Source organism: Papilio xuthus, unplaced genomic scaffold (genome assembly GCF_000836235.2).
Source record: "Papilio xuthus unplaced genomic scaffold, Pxut_1.1 DF828177.1, whole genome shotgun sequence".
Classification (NCBI taxonomy): domain Eukaryota; kingdom Metazoa; phylum Arthropoda; class Insecta; order Lepidoptera; family Papilionidae; genus Papilio; species Papilio xuthus.
The window spans coordinates 2,351,419-2,370,280 of NW_013530472.1; the positions used below are offsets into that span (position 1 = coordinate 2,351,419).

The window sequence follows — 18,862 nt, forward strand, 5'->3', positions numbered from 1 at the left end:
GTGTTCGTTCATTATAATTTCATGCTCCATCACTGACCTCCTGGAGGCTGTAGTTTTAAAAGTATTTTGTCATGTCTATAACTCGGTAGGCAAAAGTCAACCTGATTTATGACAGCTCCCTAGCGCCCCCGTGTCAACGTCACTTTACTGTCACAAAGTTCTTTTCGTACTTTTCACTTACATCATTTTCTATGCCCATGAAGGTTTTACATATTTTTTGACAGAATTACGCCGTTTCGGCTGTCAGTTTACTTTTTTTTTAATTTGCATTATTAAACAAACTGCTTTGCTTCAGATGTAAACCAATGCAAACAACTAACAAACAAGTGTAAAAAATACAAAATATATATAAAATAAAATGTCAACTTAAGGCCAATAATTTTCATAATCTGTATAGTAAAAAAACAATTTTGTTATCTATGGCAAGTAAAAGCAAAGCGATTTGATCGACGTTTCCTATGAAGTTTGAAGTGAAGTATGGTTTATCATTGGTTTACATAAAAAAATATTTTGTGACTCATTTAATAGGATAGGCTTTTAATGTAAAAATGTCGAAAAACATTGTGTTTGAGGGTTGGTTGACTAAATCACCCCCCACAAAACGAATCTGGAGAACGGTAAGAAATTTTTGACCGTCAAATTTCTTTATTTATTGACAACTTGCACTTTCCTTGGTTGATTAGAATGTTTACCAAATATTTAGGAAGAAATCTACAGCACCAGGTTGAGTTCTCTGCAGTGTTTTATTTGCTTACTTTATGTATATCGACGTCTGTATTTAAAATAAGTATTTGTTATTAGAAATGGCGAAGAAGGTGGTTTGCCTTGCGTCAATCGGGCGAACTCCCGGGTCAGTATTTCCTCGACTACTATGCCGATCGGAACTGTAGACGGCTAAAGGGGACGATCAATTTAGACCTGTGTGAACAGGTACGTCTAAAAATTATTTAAATAATTACAAGTAAATAAATAAAAAAATAAAACTAATTTTTAATGCTAAATAAAATAATTTAGGACTTATTAGATATGTAATTCGATTACATAAAAAAACATAATGTAAATTAATTTATTATTTTCATTTGTTTAGTTATTTTTGCTTGTTTAATAAAAAACATTATGTGAATGATAGCTAACCAATGTCTTTTAAAATCAAAGTTTTGTCACTTGGATACTTAAGTTTTTATTAAATCAGACTTGTTTGTGCGAAATGGCATTGAGCAATACTGATATTGGAAAATTTATTTCTGAATTTTGAGAAGGGTTGATCTCGTTCATTATTCATATCATTAGCATAACCCAAGCTCGCTTGTGATAGGTGGATGCTGGGTTGCATATGGAACGCAGTAACAACGTGACTCTAGATCCGAAACTTCGAGGCTCCGTGTTTACAATTCAGACGCAGTCTCGCACATATCACTTAGAGGCGGACTGTGAAGCAGACATGGTCAAGTGGGTTGATGCTATCTGCAGCGTTTGCGGCCTGCAGCCCAAAGACAATGCATCAAATGATTCTGGTAAGTGTTTATAATTTTAAGATAATAAATAAAATATAATTTATTTTAAATAAAATAAATTTTCGGAATTCATACTTCATGTAATTTTATTTTAAAAAATTTATAAATTTAATAAAAATATTTTGAATAGTGTCTGACTACTTTGCTACTTAAATTTTTCTCTGTGAAGTATTAATTACGAAATATTATTTTAGTTTTTCCAAATGGAGGTCCGTGGTTTCTGCATTTATGGTGTTGTTTTTTTTTTCGAAAAATAGATAGTTCTCTATTTATTGAAAAGATTTAGGGCCTTACTATAAAAAAATTAGACAACGTTTCAAATACAGTTTACCTTAAACATACGTGATCTTTTTTTATATTGTGACTATAACACCCGGTGCGGATTTTTTTACAAATCATGGCTGTTGAAAACATTATACATTGGCTTGGAAAATAAATTTTTGAACAATAAATAATACTCATACCGAAAGTAATGTGGGCTAAAACTAAACAGTGTCTAACTATATTTCTTTGGGGTAAAATGGTTAGTATTTAAAAGTATTTGTCAATTTATAAATTGTTTAGCTATTGAATTTTTAGGTTATTAACAAAATTTTATGATCATTTTAGATCTTAAAGGATATTTTTTTAAATTACAGAGAAATATTTTCCATGCAAATATTTTATCCCCTAATTTTGAACTTTAGGAATAAATTTAAAAAGGTATTTTATGCTTTCCTACATAATTTTTATGGAAAATATTTTTATTAATAATTAAAATTTCCCATACATTGAAAACATTTTATTTTTTAATTGAACCCCACTTTTGATTTAATATTTAATTCAAAAAACATTTAATAAAGTTTCATGTTAAATGTTGGAATAAAAACATTTTTTTTTATTATATCTTAAATTTTTACCTTTTCCCTTCTCCGGGATGTTTGGGTCATTCTGCCAATGTTTCTTATTAATTTGTCCTTTGGTGTAGGAATTACACATAAAAATATAAATTGTGAGTTTACTTGTATGTATAAGAAGATTAACATTTAATGCAATTTTATAGTAGGATATCATATGTCCAACATTCCAGGAAGTATGGTAGCGGCAACCTTTATAGATAAAACACAGCTATTATTTGCTGACATTTTTTTAAACTATAACATCCACAACTTTTACTACATATTAATAAATCTATAACGTTAAAGCAAAATGTGAAAATTACAAGTATTTTAAGTAAGAAATTCTTTAGTCGTTGTTCGGTGACTTTCCAAGAAATTATAAGAATGTGGATGTAACTGGCTAGTTGTATTACACATTTATAAGTGTAATATAGTAATTTTTATATGTTTTGTCTAGAATGTTTTCAAGCATTAAGGAATTATTTAATTCCTCCTATTAGCTTGTTGATAGTTGTCCAGAAATTTGGATTAAATGGAAATGGAGATTTGGTGAGGTAGTTCCCTGTAAAAAATTGTATTACGGTTACCATTTACGTCCATCCCCTAAATAATTTTGGTAGATGTTAAAATTCGGAATAGTGGACATTCTGTATAATTTTTTTTATAACTCAAATAATCGCCGGCGACTTGCCATTTTATTATTGGTTTTGTAAGAATCGCTTGATAAATATTTGCATTTTACGATTGTTAATTTTCACGAAAGATTTCTTTACGTTCGGATCCCACTGTGAAAAGAAAAATATTCTACCGAAAAGGGACTACGTATCATAGAAGTTGGCGCATTTGATGACGATTCTAAAGAGGAATAACACGTGACCATACATAGGTCGGATAGTATTCTAGGGGCGTTTATTCATAGTGAGGTCGGAGTCAAGTGAACAGAACAGATACAATCACTGCAACTGAGTCTCTGCATTGATTGTATCTTTCAAAGTTACCATTGTATAGTTGCTTTCAAAGTAACCATTATTTAACCATCGATATAAACTCAAATCTTGCTGTTAAAAAAGTCTGTAAAACAAAAAATTATTTCCTAACTCTGCTACCGTTTTAGAAAAGGAAATAACTGTGCTAAATTTCATCAAAATCCCTTGAGCCGTCATTTCATTTCCTTAAAGCCTGGGAACGCATCTGCAGTTCCTCTGGTGTTGCATATGTCCATGGGTGTCGTTGTACGCCTCGGTGTTCCCGCCGCTCGTTGCCCACTTCTTGACAGGCAGACGGACGGACAACAAAGTGGTCCTATAAGGGTTCCGTTTTTTTATGAGGTACGGAACCCTAAAAACCCGTTCCGGAGGTATCTCCTATCAAACATAAAACCATCTAAACATTTATAATATTAGTAAAATTTAAAAAATAAAAAACGTTTTTTTTAATTCTTTTATCAAAGAAATTTGTCAAACATGTTTCGTTGGGTTGTTATTTTGTTATCTATGGAGAGTTTTTGCAAACAACAACATAACTCACGTCCGTAACCCATAGGGGTAGGAGGACTCCACGGACCTTCCTTTGGCGCGGTCCTGAAAAACCTCTTTTTTATATCATAAGGTGGCAAACGAGCGAGCGGCCACTTGAAATCGATGAAATAGCGAAGTGACCGTTGCCCATAGATATACGCAATTGCATATGCGTTGCCTACCTTTAATCGACGGAGGAGAGGATGCACAGAAAGAAAATATTTTCCCTTTCCATGCATCCTTCATCCGGAAAGTCCACTTCCACTTCCCATCCTTTCCTTATAAGAAAAAGGGTAGGAAGGGAAATGGGACTAAATTAGGCCTCCGGGACGCACACCTCTCTCACATCTTATACATTTAAACATACACGCAAACATGCACGTCGGTTTCGGATGCTCTTAATACCGCTGTTTTTAAGTATTTCATCAATCTGGACGGTATAATTTCGTTTGGGACAGCGCTCACTTTCACGCCATAAGTTTCGTTTTTTAATTTCCTTTCATTACTCCTATTATTGTGTCTAAATCATTTAAGCATACCTTTTTCAACTGTACTCTTAATATTCTTTTATACCACAATTTTCCCATGTAGTACTATTCCTAACCCTATCATTTACAGTCACTCTTACCATGCTTCTCAAAGATCGCATTGCCTCTCCATTCATTTTACTCGCTTATATTGCCTAATCCAACTTTCACCATACATCAATCGGGGAACTTATACCTCATTATGAATTGCCAGATGTTCCTTCATCGCCACATTTTTACTATATACTAACATACCAATAAAGCTGCGTTCATCCTATTTCCTGCATTCACTCTTCGCTTTGTGTCTTTCACATGCCTGCCATCCAGAGTCGCCGCAAGCGAGCGTGCAAAGTGTACGCCGCACGTGGGCGGCACAACCAGACGAGTGGCAAATCGAGCGTCATTCAAGACATTCACGTAATTCATTCTCATAATACCCACACATAAAAAAAAGAAATGTCATTGTAGCCCGTTTAAACTGAGATGCAATAACAAACATAGTAGTCTGTCATTCTATGAAAAACAGTTAATTTAAAAAATTGCGGAACATACTTTGGGCTTAAATGAGGTTTTCATATTGAAGTCCTTTACCTCCACAAAGTTTTTGATCCGTTCATTAAGGATCATCCTGTACATAGCTTGTACAAATCTTGTAACTTAAATGCCATAAAAAACAAAACTTGTCCAAAAAGCAGTCTCGTAACTCAGTTTTTCAAAAAATGTGAGATAAGGTACCATCTTAAGTTACATAGTTAGCTTATCTTACTTCTTATAGTGACCATATCAATATTAAAAAATAGATTTGGCCACCGAATGAAAACATATATCTCATCTTATCTCACAAGTAATATTTAGTACCTTACTTCTTATAAATGCGAATGTTTAGATGTGTGTATGAATGGATGGATGGACGTTTGTTAGAACTGCTCAATGGATCTTGGTAAAATTTTGCTTAGATGCCACCCCTACTAAACATGCATACCAAATAAAGTATTATAAATTATCCATCTATTGTACTTTTTTAATGTCTGTCTATTTAAATTAGTGTAGTACTTTTATCTCTTAAAATATAATAATACAATTTTAGTCTTATCTACATTTATCTTCACCTTTACCTTCCAGAGATACCTTTGAAACATTTACCACTTCCTGTAAATATGTTAAAGGATCTCTGCTTATTAAAGTTATAAAGTTAATATTTTTTTTTGTAATGAGAATTAAGTAATTAAAATTGCATATATTTTTCAGAGCCCTATAGAGAGGCTTTTGAAATGACCACAAGAAATGCTGACACCATTGGTCCTTATATACCAATTTCTGAGTGCATTACTGGAGTTCGCACACAGGTAACGTTGTTATTATTTTTAATGAAATAATTATATTATTAAAATTTTATCAACATGTCAAAAATGTTCTGACTTAAAAAGTTTTAATTGGAAATTAAATATATATTAATTTACTAATAAACAGTAACACAAATAACTGCTATACAGATTTAAAGATAAAAAATACCTAGAAATAGGAATGATGAGATCAAACATATAAATATTTTGCAATACTTAAATTACTAATATGACAGATAAAAATATTGTCTTTCAGGATAACAAGAGGACGTTCACTTTTGATACTAAGGACATTCTTATAAGGACAAGAAGGAGCCACGAAAACGTTCCAAGTAAGACTAATCAGATGTACTTGAGTCAGCCACATATCAGGTCCAACACTGCAGAGTTTTCAGAAAATGACTCCAATCTCAGCGATGAAGACTGCAAATCTTTAAATGCTAGTCAATCTAATATAAGTATGTCCTGAACTTTTATTTTTATTTTTTTTAACCGCAGCAAATAATAAAAAAGCTAGCGCACATCTATTACACCTAACAATTAATAACAGTTATTAGACATGAGCTAATTATATGATTAATTATATCAGACGCATTATTTTATTTCCCTTTCCTTTTCATGCCTTTCCTAATTTAATCTATTTGTTTTTTCCATCATTTCCTTATTAAAAATTGCCGGGAAGAGGACTTGAATTCAAGCTCCGACAACTCACTAATCTTGACTGCATTAATAATTGACGATTGTCTTTGACACGGTCATAAATGTAGTTGTAGTCGATTATCTTGCATTTCTTAAATATAATTTTTTTTCCTGTGTCTTAGTTGTATGTGTTGCATGTTTTCAGTCAATTTTGTGCCTGCAAGAACATTCACCAAATCTGCGCCTCGACCCATCAAGTACGGCGGATATCATCACGGTACGTTCTATTTTCAAACTGTTTACAAAGATTAAAAAAAAAATTCAAGTATTGTTGAAATGAATTAAAACCTTTCTTTTAATATGACCTCTTTGAATTAATAAAAATTATGTAATTAAAAATATATTTTACACTGAGTTGACTTTTTATTTTGTTACTGCAGGTCCTCCCGTGCCTCCAAGGCCGCCTAAGACTTTTGCAATGAGCCGTGGATTATTCCAAAGGGATTACCGGGCGCCTGAACGGAACAACCCTCCGGAGGCAAGTATTTAATTTTTATTTATCTATTTGGCTGTAATAAATTAGAGCTTAAGGCAATAGAGGTTTGAACACTGTATCATATTTTATTAAATACTTAGATCCACTTGATATGCTTTATGGAATAGTCTAAGGCATTCTATATTAAGTCTCATGGGTTATAAATGTATTATACAAAATTGTAGTGTAAGTTGTAGCACATAGATTTAATATGACAAGTAGCCTAACCTGGGTAGTAACGACTTATATATTTATCTAAATTTTGTACAGTTTAAAGTATTAAAATTATCGCTTTATATATTATATAGAAATCAAAATCCATGAGTATATAAGTACAAATGTACATATATATATATATATATATATATATATATATACTTGGCCTTAGTATATTATATAAAAGTCAAAGAATTAAATTTTCTTAACTGTGACAAGTTTTTGAATTAATCGAGCATCAAATAATATTTTACTAAAATAGGTAGGTAACAAAAGTCACATGCATTGGCAATTGTCATCTCAGTCCGCGTCCCGGTAACGTTTTGGTATAAAATTAGCATGAATACATATTCGATATTGTTCGCAACAATGACATAGAGGTGATTGGTGCAAATTCGCTAGTCAATACAGTTGCACTCAATATGCCTATACAATGTTTCTGCAGATCTACTTTAAATGACAAAACAACTGTTTTCACAAACAAAAATTCATGATAAATATTTATATCATGAAAAGGGTGAACTGCGCACTCGTATCCTTTTTAATATTTACATTTTGATTATCAAGGGGTACGAATAAATTTTGTTACTGCAATTCAAATTAAATGGAAAATTTTAAGTTTTATTATTCGAATACTGATTTAAAATCCTCAGATTGTATGATATTTTAGTTTATTTTGATAGTTAGGATAGTTTATAAATTTGTATATAATACTATATACTTCGAAAAAATGATGATGTTATTTATTGTCTTGGGATTCTAAGTGTTGCATATTATTATTTTATTATTAGGGTATTCTGTACGCTTTATTGATAGTAGCCTCAATTATAAGTAATTATATATACTTATATGGGTATTATTTGTGTAAATATGTCAACTGTTAAACATCTATGTACTATATATATTATAAAACATAGTAAAGTAGGAAAGACTTTAAGTATATAAAGTTATAATATATATTTTTATTATCTAAATATATTTTGTATACAGATTGGGAATCAACATCTGGTCGAGGTGATATGCCATCAACCACGACGCCGCATGACTGAGGCATGTTTTATGACTCAATTATTCGTTAGTTTATAATTATTTTTTAAGCATTTAAGTGTGGCATCTGCCATAAATATGTTTTAAACCTGTTTTAAATGCCAAAAATTTGCGTTCCCTTAATCCACATGTACAGTTGCCTCCTCCCCTCCCCCTAAAAATAGAAAAAAATATTATATACCAATTTTAAAAAAAAAAAAACTCATTAAGGCACTTTTAAAAATATTTGTGTGCCTTATAGAGTATAATTAAAATTATTGTATCATTGTATAATATGTAAATAAGTAATGCTAATTAAATTATGCATGCACAGTATTTTTATGCATGAAATTTAGTGACACATATATGTAGTAATAACAAAATATTGAATAGTTTCACACTTTCGACTTGTTTTTGACTGTGGTAATGGGTGCGGTGTGATAGAAGGAATTTATATTTTCATTTAAAAAATGGTGAAGGTATTATGGAAAATCTAAATGTGACTTTTTATATATGCCATTATCCGCTATGAAATATAAAATACTAGCGATCGTCCGCAAATCAAAAAACACAGCATATTTGTTCTTCCAGACTATGTTCTACATCTATGCCAAATTTCAGTGAGATTCATATAGCTGATCTTGAGATACCTTCAAACAAACATCCATCCATTCAAACATTCGCATTTAAAATATTAGTAAGATTAATGGACACTTTGAGATATAACTTAGTACTTCCAATTTCAAAAGAAAGTCACCACTTTTGGTTTTGGTAATGATAAAGATTTTAATATTATGCAATTAGAAATAATGTATTACAAAAATGATAAAATTTTGATTAGACAAAACTTTGATATGATATTATAATGAATTATTGTATTTAGGGTACTAATTCGAACGCACAAGTACAAGTGCCAGCGCATATCCCAGCGCAAGTACATATGCCAGCGCAAGTGCATATCCCAGCGCAAGCGCATATGCCAGCGCAAGTGCATATGCCAGCGCAAGTGCATATGCCAGCGCAAGTGCATATGCCAGCGCAAGTGCAGGTGCCAGCGCAAGTACAGATGTCGGCGCCAGTACCAGCGCCTGTGCAATCGCCAGTGCCTATGGCGGCGCCAGTACCAGCCCCAGCGCCAGCGCCACAGTCATTGGCAGTGCCAGTGCATATGCCTGTGAGACCAGTTTCACCGCCGTCGCCCGTCGCAGTTCCCCTGAAAGTGCCCACCATAAAGATAACTGACGATGATGAGGAACGTTTGAACCAAGTAAGTGGAGAAGAACTTCTTCGATACTGTCTACTTTGTCCTTCCAGTGATTGGTGACGGCTGTTGCGCTGATATCACAGATCTCCAAGACTAAATTAATCATTTAGACATAAGCTGGAATCGTACGAACAATCCTCGGCAGTTGAGCCAGAGCGAGACAAACGTATGGGAAGTGCATGCGTTTGTCTCGTTCGAATGGAAAGGAAGAAAGAATGGATGTAAATAAAAGTGACGTCGTTAGAAACATTGGGATGAATTCCAGGTTATTCTTTAATTAACAACAAAAGAAACGTATACCAATAAGATCTTAAATGTATGATCATAATTTTTTTGTACTTAACAATGTTTATGGTATTAAGAAGTTCATATTTAAAAAAAACGATGGGCGCAGAAGTTAGTTGGCGGGGAGTATGTCTTTTCGGCTTTTTATGAATGAAACGGGTCGGTAATGAATGGATAGTTGCAAGCGTTATCTTTGTGTGTGCGCGCACGCACACTACCATATTTATTGCGTTCGAGTAATAAGTAGTTTTTCTTTTAGGATAATTTTTCGATATTGTTTTTATATCAAACATAATCGTTTTTTTTTGTATTACCAATAGAAAAAAAATAGAGATTCTTTTCTGGTAATTTTAATAATAATCCTGTATTGTTTTTGGTCACATATGTAGCCCTATCCCTTTGCAATTGAAAGAAATATGGAATTAACATCTAAGACGGAGATTCTTAAATTTTAAAATTTATTTGTTCATGAGGTAAATGGTGAAATTAACGTTCCAGTCTATGCAGTACTCCAACATTGTGGTGGCCTGCCCTCCTGCTGTGGACCGCGCGCTGAAGCCTCGCCACTCCAGCCATAGCATCGGTAACATGAACAATCTGGGAATGCAGGTAAATATTACATTCATAATCTTAACAAGAACCTCAACCAGAGGCATACATTTGAAGATAGTTTTCGATACATTTATTAAAAAAGGAAGTATTCTTAATTATCGTGCAAATATTTTAATAATTTGATGTCCGTTTTCGCTATAATGACACATTCGTAAACATGTAAATATCTAAGCATTTATCATTTTTGCACTAAAAATGTTATGCCTGATGCGCAAATTACACTTTTAACGCTTACTAATATGTATTTCGTTTAACAATATATATGTTTATTAGGTTTTTTTTTTGTGAAAACGGCCATTATAGTGTACATTGGTTCCCACTATGGTTATGTTTATATACACAGCTTTTAAAGAAAATTAAGAGCATTACTGCGTCGAACAGTAAAATAAACAATACAGTTGATTTTGTAAATTAACTAAGCAAAATATATCCGGGTGTAGTCAATGAGTGCGGCGATTGAACGCGAAGAGCTCGAGAGAGAGGAAAGGAGGTCCGACATTGCTCAAGGTGGCGTCTCTTACGCCAATGCAAATTACTTCGAGCCACCATCACCAACTCAGGTGACTTATATGTTATAAGCAACATGTTCACACATGACGTCAACAATATTTAATTTAAATATTTCAAATAAATTAGGATTTTGGTTATTTAAAAGGAATAGTCTGACGTTATCCACTAATGAATTCGCAATTTTAGTTTTTGAATGTAAATGCGTAAATAGTGGTATTTTTTTTAAATAATTTAATTTTCTTTAATTCATATTATAGCGATTTTCATAGTGGTTGATGGTTAGACTATGATGAAAATGCCAAGAAATACATTTTCCATGTGACTCATAAAAGCAAAATATTGCATATAACCTCATTAAAATGTGGTTTTACGTAGAAATGTTTGGTTATCGATTGGTGATCGTGAACAATATCAATAATACTGCTTAACAAGAACATAGGGTTGAAGCGAAACCAACATTTGAAATGATAGGATAACAATGTGTTGCCAATGAACATCAATTTACTGACGTTGGCCATATACAAGTTCGGACAGAATGTAGTAATTATACTTCGACAAATGCAAACACATAATACCTGTTGCGTATAGATGATGCATAAGGTGAAGGTAATTTAAAAAAAATAATGAATATAAATCCGTGTACATATGTACAAAGTTTAACTTGCATCCTATGCATTATAATATGAATAAATATATTTGTGCAAAAGCTTGCTAGCGAGTTTTATCTTGATGATATAATATTGTACGTTTAATTGGTATGCAACCTGTATTCGGGTAGTCGTCGAGCGCAGTCCTCGAATGCAAGGTGCATGGGAAAAGGAAGCTAGAGGAAGAGCGACGCGAACACGTTTACATGAACCTAGTTAGCTTCATACGCCGCTCTCCACCACAGGTGATCTATATATAATAATTCAGTGGCATTTTTTTCCCCGTAGTTGCACATACGTATGAAGATATCCGGGTATTCAAAATTATCTTAAACCATTCTTAGTCATTCACTGAAAATGTATTTAGTAGAAAAATTATTATTCAACCATTGGCTATTAAACAGATGACAGTTGTAAACAAAGAATTTTATGTAACCTTACTAGAGTGTAAAATAATGCCACGCGCCTTACCTTGTACTAATGTTGTGTGTTTAGATTAATTGCTTAATATAATTTTAGTTAATATAAGATAGATAGCTGTGTTAACTATTTCTATTTCATACATTCATTATCACGGGGACCCATATTTGCCTTTTGCTTAATTCCGGCTGATTAATAACTTAGATGTATTTTTTTCGGAGAAGCTTCTCCATTTTTCCCTGCTTTATTAGTTATAAGATTTCACTAGTTAATTCAGCGCCCTTACACAATTTTTTTTTTTATAAATTAGTGTATGCGGCTTTGTTTTACTTTTTTCATATTTCATTATCATCATGGCATCTTTCATCCATCATAAGTTAAGTAAATGTTATTGATATTTAGGCCCTTCGTACATAAGGCAAAGTATATCTTTCATAATGGGCGATTTTATTCGCTAGGAGACTTAGACAACATAATATCATAGAAGTTCGAACATAGCGTCGCCGACACTTCTATCTGTCATCGACAATGACAGTCGTTGCATTTTCAAGATGGCTGATCAAAGTTATACACTTGACATGTAGTCGCTAAGCCCTACTGGCCGAATTGACACGACTACGTGTGTACGCATCGCGCATAACGCGATTCTCGCGATGCAACCGTACAATATTTGTTTCAACGGTTTACTTGGCCTTGTTGACGACCGGTCATATTGCATTAATTTGATTTAATTGACAGTCGATCCATAACTCTCATTTACAATTCTGCCATAAACAATGCTAGATAAATTTATATTATTTAATTATGAGACATGTACTTCATTTAATTGACACCAATAATACATATTTATGTGCTTTTATTCCAAATAACCAATCAAGATTGAATACATCTTTTATTTATCTCGTCCCACTTTACATCCCAACATGACAAACTTGCTAAAAGCCCGAAACATGCATTTTTTTATGAAAAGTATTCATGTCGATTTTTATAACTGTGCTGCAGGAATAACTTTTCAATCAAATTTTAACACTCTACGCGGGTGACCTTGAACCAAGGAATTTTGAAAGACTTTATAATAGTCTCCTCCGCAGTAACAAAAATCTATGACAAACGTTCCAAGTCTCCAGACCTCATAGTTTTGGCTTTGCGTTAATGAGAGTCAGTCAGTTGTACGTGTGAATTGTACGTGAATTTATGAACCGACTGAATTTAGTAAGACTATAACAGTATATTAAATTGTTTGTGGACGATCTACAGAATGTTGTGGAACGGCCGGCAGACAACATTTACATGCCAATGACCAGGTCGTTCCGACCTGTACCGCTACCGAGACAAGATATAAATGTTCGGTGGAAGGGAAAAGCTTCAAAGGAATCTGACATTAAATCGACCAAAAGGAAAATTGTAAAAGATGTCTAGAAATTATTTATTAATATGTAATTTAATTTAAGGCTTGTTGGGATGAAAATGATGCGAATGATGTTCAATTTAAATCATCATTGCTTTCTAAAAATATTATGATACAGTAGCTTAGGATAATATTTCAATATTCATCATATAAAAATTGAAAAAAAAAACAAAAAAAAAATATGTAAATTAAGTTACTAATATTCGAACTAGGCTTAAAAGTATTCTAACTCTTGTGTCTAATTTTTTCTTAGTACTGACCTTATTTACTTAATCAATATTTACTAATAATTATCAATCAGTACTAATATTGTATTATATTAACTTGCACTCTGTGTTAAAAAATGCAGTTTTAGCTGTAAAAAAATCTATATATTTGATAATAATTGGGCTCTTCTACCCTGTGAGGATGTGCAGCAGGATACTTTGTTTTTAAGGAAAGTTTATCTTTCGTATTACTTTGGGAGTTTAAGAGTAGAATTTTCTTATTTTAGATTAAGTGTTAGATTTAGGGGGTTAAGGTTAAAGCGCATCAGAAAGCTTAAGCAAAACTCATATTTGCACGGGTTAAACGAGAGTAGCGTATCGTTTTGCACTCACTTATATTTCTATCCTGCTCACCCATCGGCCACGGCGAGTGTACGCTGTGCTGATCTCTAGACAGGGCGGTGCTGGGTGGGCGGAGAGTCTACGTTTGCGATAAAACCTTTCAGATGCGCGTTAACCTTTATTTAACAAAAAAAAATCATATGTATGTTCACTAGATATCATTTTCACCTTTTCTATTTTAAGCCTGGAATTGTGCAAACATTTACTTGTTGCATGTTGTGACTGTCAAATTTCGGTAACGTAAAAAATGTTGTAGTCTCAGTTTTTTCAAAAGGAATGATTAGGTTGACAATGCTTTGGTAAATGTTTTTCGACTGTAGAAACCCACTGTTATATTTTTTAAGTTTACTTTATATTGTTATGTTCGGTTATAAATGGTTTTTGATTATGTTATGAGGATGTTTTTTTTTCAGATTTATTTTATGCTATACAATAAATATCACTTGTTATCGTTACTTTCTCATTATTTCACTATTACATGTATTGAAGCGCCATTTCGCTTTTGTTGCGAATTTTATATTTTATTGTACTTAATAAAGTCTATTTTTTAGTTAGCGACAGTAATTTGACACGTGCAAATGTCAAATTTCAAAATAATTAAGTCATCACTTTTTGTGCAGTGTTGTACCAGATTGATAAATCTTAACCTTAAACAACTTTATCTTTAAAATCATTATCATCTTTCGGCCATATCAATACGTAACATCAGGTTGGATCTTGGTCAAGCGCAAGCTTATTTAAAATTGAAAAAAAAAACGCTTAGATTAATGTTAAAAATGCCGAAGAATGATATCCTTTTTATTTAAGTTTTTTTATGGTAGTGATACATCTGGGTACATTATTATTCCTGAAGTGCAAATGCTGGCAACACATGAAATGTCATTTTAGTATCTCTAATTAAAAAATAGACCACAAAGTTATTGTAGTGTTATTATTTTGTCTGAGTGTTTTTTATTGTAATACATTTTTTTAATGTCATGGGTTGCATTATTATGAAATCACACGATTCCATTAATGACAAAAAGTATCGTTTTATTAAATCGCTATGGATGATATTTTACGTTTGATAATTATATTTACTTAACTTTTTTGACTTAACTATCCTAAAAGTACATAAAATAGTCCTAGAAATTGATTTGTTACAAGAGTTTGATTAAATTTTCTCAAGTTGATTATTATGTGTTATGAGATATGTGTATTTGTAATTAATTATGTATTAATAAAGAATGTATATAATATATATTTCATGAATATTCATAAATAACAATTAACAAAACATGTAATTTATGCTAAGTCTATCTGATTTATGAATTTATTCTTTATTTAAATGAAGGCGTGTGGAATAAATGTGAATAAATTTGTTATTCACTTTTCTAACCGTCAAAATTTATTCAGCTGAGCGTATTGCGATGCATATTGTAGCGATATTAAAATGTTGCTTTTTATTTTGGGGTGTTTAACCATTTTAAATGAACCATTAAAGCACTTTGCATCCACCACGATTTTTATACCTCTCAAGTTCGCAATATCATTGGTCGAACCGAATAATCGATGTTTTATATCGAATCGATTAAAATATTAATTGATAAATTAGCAGACATAGTTCTAGATTGATTATTGGGTTCGGCCAGTGTGTTTGTATCTGGCTCTGCATTCATCTCATTCCTTCAATTACATTTTATATTCTTATTTCTAGTTCATTTCAGATGTACAAAATTAATAGATTCTGCATTAAAATGTTAGCCAAGATATTTTTATGTAGTGGGTAGAGAAAATCGTGCCTTCTGGGGAATATGTCAAATTGTAGCCTGACCAAGAATATATCTGAATAGGGGCCCTCGGTCACCTTGTATCACATTTTGAATCTAGTCAAAGAATTTAATTTTAGACCCAGCAAGTTGTGATTAGACTAGAAGAGCTATAGTTGAGCATGTTAATGTGTAGCTATGTCGTGATTGCACGTACCGTTTACACTAAAGTGGGTGACAGTAATCCGATTTTTATTTATTTCTCTGGTCAGGCTATGATAAAGATTGTCACGAATGTATATTAAATGTTTTTGGAAATTTTTCAGCTGCACAAAGCTTTGCAATTCAATTCAGACAGACGTTCGGATGTGCTACAATATTTGGATTTGGATCTTCATACTGCAGTGCCACCATCATACGGCGTAAGAAAATTTATATGTTTTTATTTAATAACTAGCTGTTGCCTGCGGCTCAGTCTGCGGAGAATTTAAAAAAACTGAATTAGTAGCCTATGTGACTTCCAGGCTGTGTTCCACGTCTATGCCAAATTTCAGGGAGGGTCATGCAGTCATTCTCGTGATACTCTGTAACAAACATCCATCAAAACATTCACATTAATAATTTGATTCATTCTGATGTCGTGCGTTGGGATAGATGGAAAAAATGTATCGGAAATTTTGAAGGACAAATATGTTTTCATTAATCCAAGGAGAAACGTAGGTGCATTATTTATGCACATACAAGCTGTCGCCCGCGACTCCGTCCGCTTGGATATATAAAAAACTAAAGTAGTGTAGCCCACCCACCCATCCATCCATCCACATCACATCCATCTAAATATTCGCATTTATAATATTAGTAAGTTAAATAAAAACCAGCTCTTCAAGGCATAAATTGGAAAAATAATGATTAAAAAAATGAATAAATAGTGTCCTATGTCTGTCTCCTGGCTCTAAGCTACCTCCTCACCAATTTTCAGTCATATCGGTAACACCGTTCTTGAGTTATATTATAAATAGTGTAACTAACACGACTTTCTTTTATATATTTATATTTGATTTAGAAACGCATTAACATGAATAGCTTCTAGAATACTGCAAATGTTTATATAATGGGGCAGATTAGTAAACGTTATTGTGACTTGGTTTCAAACATCTTTTGTTGTCGATTTTACATTATTGTGAATATATTTATGAGACGCGTTTATCACGATCATCTAATGTATGCTTCCTACCAGAACATTAGTTTTCTGTCTTTATGTATTTTACTATCTATATTATATTGTTAACATGATTTTAGTATATAATTTTACTTTGGTATAAGATAGCTAGGTTATTAACTGACGCTTTACGATTATGTAATGTATATAAGTAAATATGTTGGCATTATGTATTTCAGGATAAGCGCAGGACCATTGAGGCTATGCACGGTAAATCTTGGTCCTCCGTCGAAGCGTCCTCCGCATACAAAACTGTTGACTTCTTGAAGACTGAAGCCTTCAATATAACTCGACAGGATGCGGAAGCCTCTAGGAACAGCCAGTATTAAACACTCTAACTGCCGACACTTCTGTGAGTTCATTATAACATAACGGCAGTTAATGTGTTGAAATATTTTCTCAAATATGATAATTGAAGGAAGCTCTCTGTATTATTTATGGTAACCATAACAATTTATGGTGAAATTCTTATATTATAAGAAATCTTAGTATGTTTTAAGATTAGTAAAGTATTTATTATAACTATTGGCTATATATTTATGAAATTGCCTAATTTAAATAATCAGTACTTGTCCAGCTTAATTAATCCAGTAAAATATTTTATAAATAATAAAGTTCATATTAGAAATTTTTGATGACATTTTGCTAATATTTATTAAACAGTATTACTCGGCAATTTCATAATTAATTAAGCATCAATAGGTATAATATTAATTATTTATAGTGCACAATAACATCAGACTCTAGTACGATGACGTCAGAAAGTGTTATAATTAATACAATATGAAATAACTCGCTCGCTGTTGCATACGTGGGAGTGAGACATCAAGCGTATAAAACTATGTATCTCTCTCTTTTACTCTTGTTATTGTGCACACATTTCGTATTAAGTATAAATTATAGGAAATTCATGATTTCTTATTTGATATGACATGCAACAGTTTTTAATTCAACATAATTAAGTAATAACATTTTTAGACCAAGTATTAAACTGAAACTAACCTCTCTTAATTACCAGTATTATTTAAAAATAAACAGAAAACGGCTATAAAATTAACAGAAAACGGCTATAAAATTAACAGAAAACGGCTATAAAATTCAAAGACTAATAATTTTACAATTAAGATGATTAGTGAAAGACACGTTTAAAATATAACTTTTATCTCAGTATTTATTATTATGAATATTTTTGTCAAAATAACTAGCTATATTACTAATTAATAGTCATTCCTTTTTCTTATAAATTTTAAGATTAACTTTGAAAATTATTAAACGACCTAATTTCAATTTAAATTAAAATAAGATACATTTACAAATAACAAGTATTAATATTTAAATGTCTTACTAAGCTTTCCTATCATTAAAATTTTTTGGTATAAAAAATAAAAAATTAAAAAATATAGTCGTATTAAAAATTATAATTCTATTGTATTAAAATTAATGTATTCAGAAATGACATAAAAATTCATTTCCACTGACGAAACATTTGAAAGAATAAAAGAATGTAAAAAATGTTTTCGATACAATTATATATTTAGTGGAAACTCACTGTTAAACCGTAAAATATATAATACATTGATATGACGAAATTCTGTTCAATTATTGTTAAAAATAATATTACAAGTAATAGAAATTTTTAAAATAACTTCGCTTTAAAATTTAAACCATTGCTTTAAAACAAATGCCTTATAAAAATAAGTATCTATATATATATTACATATATTACAAATTCCAACCAATACCGTGCCGATGAAATTTAATTTTTTTTATCACAAATATATAGAATTGTTGTATTTATATTATATTGTAAACATATTCAATATAATCACATTTTATAATATATTTCTAATATTCCATAACAAAAACTATTAACAAGACTGAACACATCTATACAAAAAACTATAAACGCATATTTAATCATTTACACTCATCAAGTAGATAAAAGT

The 18,862-nt window shown here is 31.6% G+C and overlaps 1 protein-coding gene across 7 annotated transcripts; it reads left to right on the top strand.

The window, feature by feature from the left end:
- The first annotated feature begins 454 nt into the window (after positions 1-454).
- dos (daughter of sevenless) lies at positions 455-18,006 on the top strand. Of its 7 annotated transcripts, none has more exons than XM_013306852.1 (15): positions 455-617; positions 802-930; positions 1,316-1,514; positions 4,764-4,853; positions 5,685-5,782; positions 6,036-6,237; positions 6,624-6,695; positions 6,859-6,956; positions 8,160-8,219; positions 9,079-9,462; positions 10,243-10,353; positions 10,797-10,916; positions 11,645-11,758; positions 16,024-16,119; positions 17,096-18,006. In XM_013306852.1, the coding sequence occupies exons 1-15, from the start codon at positions 549-551 to the stop codon at positions 17,243-17,245; spliced, it is 1,992 nt and encodes a 663-aa protein (XP_013162306.1). In that variant the 5' UTR covers positions 455-548; the 3' UTR covers positions 17,246-18,006. The 7 variants fall into 7 exon arrangements, with proteins under 7 accessions (XP_013162306.1, XP_013162311.1, XP_013162310.1 ...); XM_013306857.1 differs by having other exon boundaries at positions 6,036-6,111; XM_013306856.1 differs by lacking the exon at positions 11,645-11,758.
- The last annotated feature ends 856 nt before the right edge of the window (positions 18,007-18,862 follow it).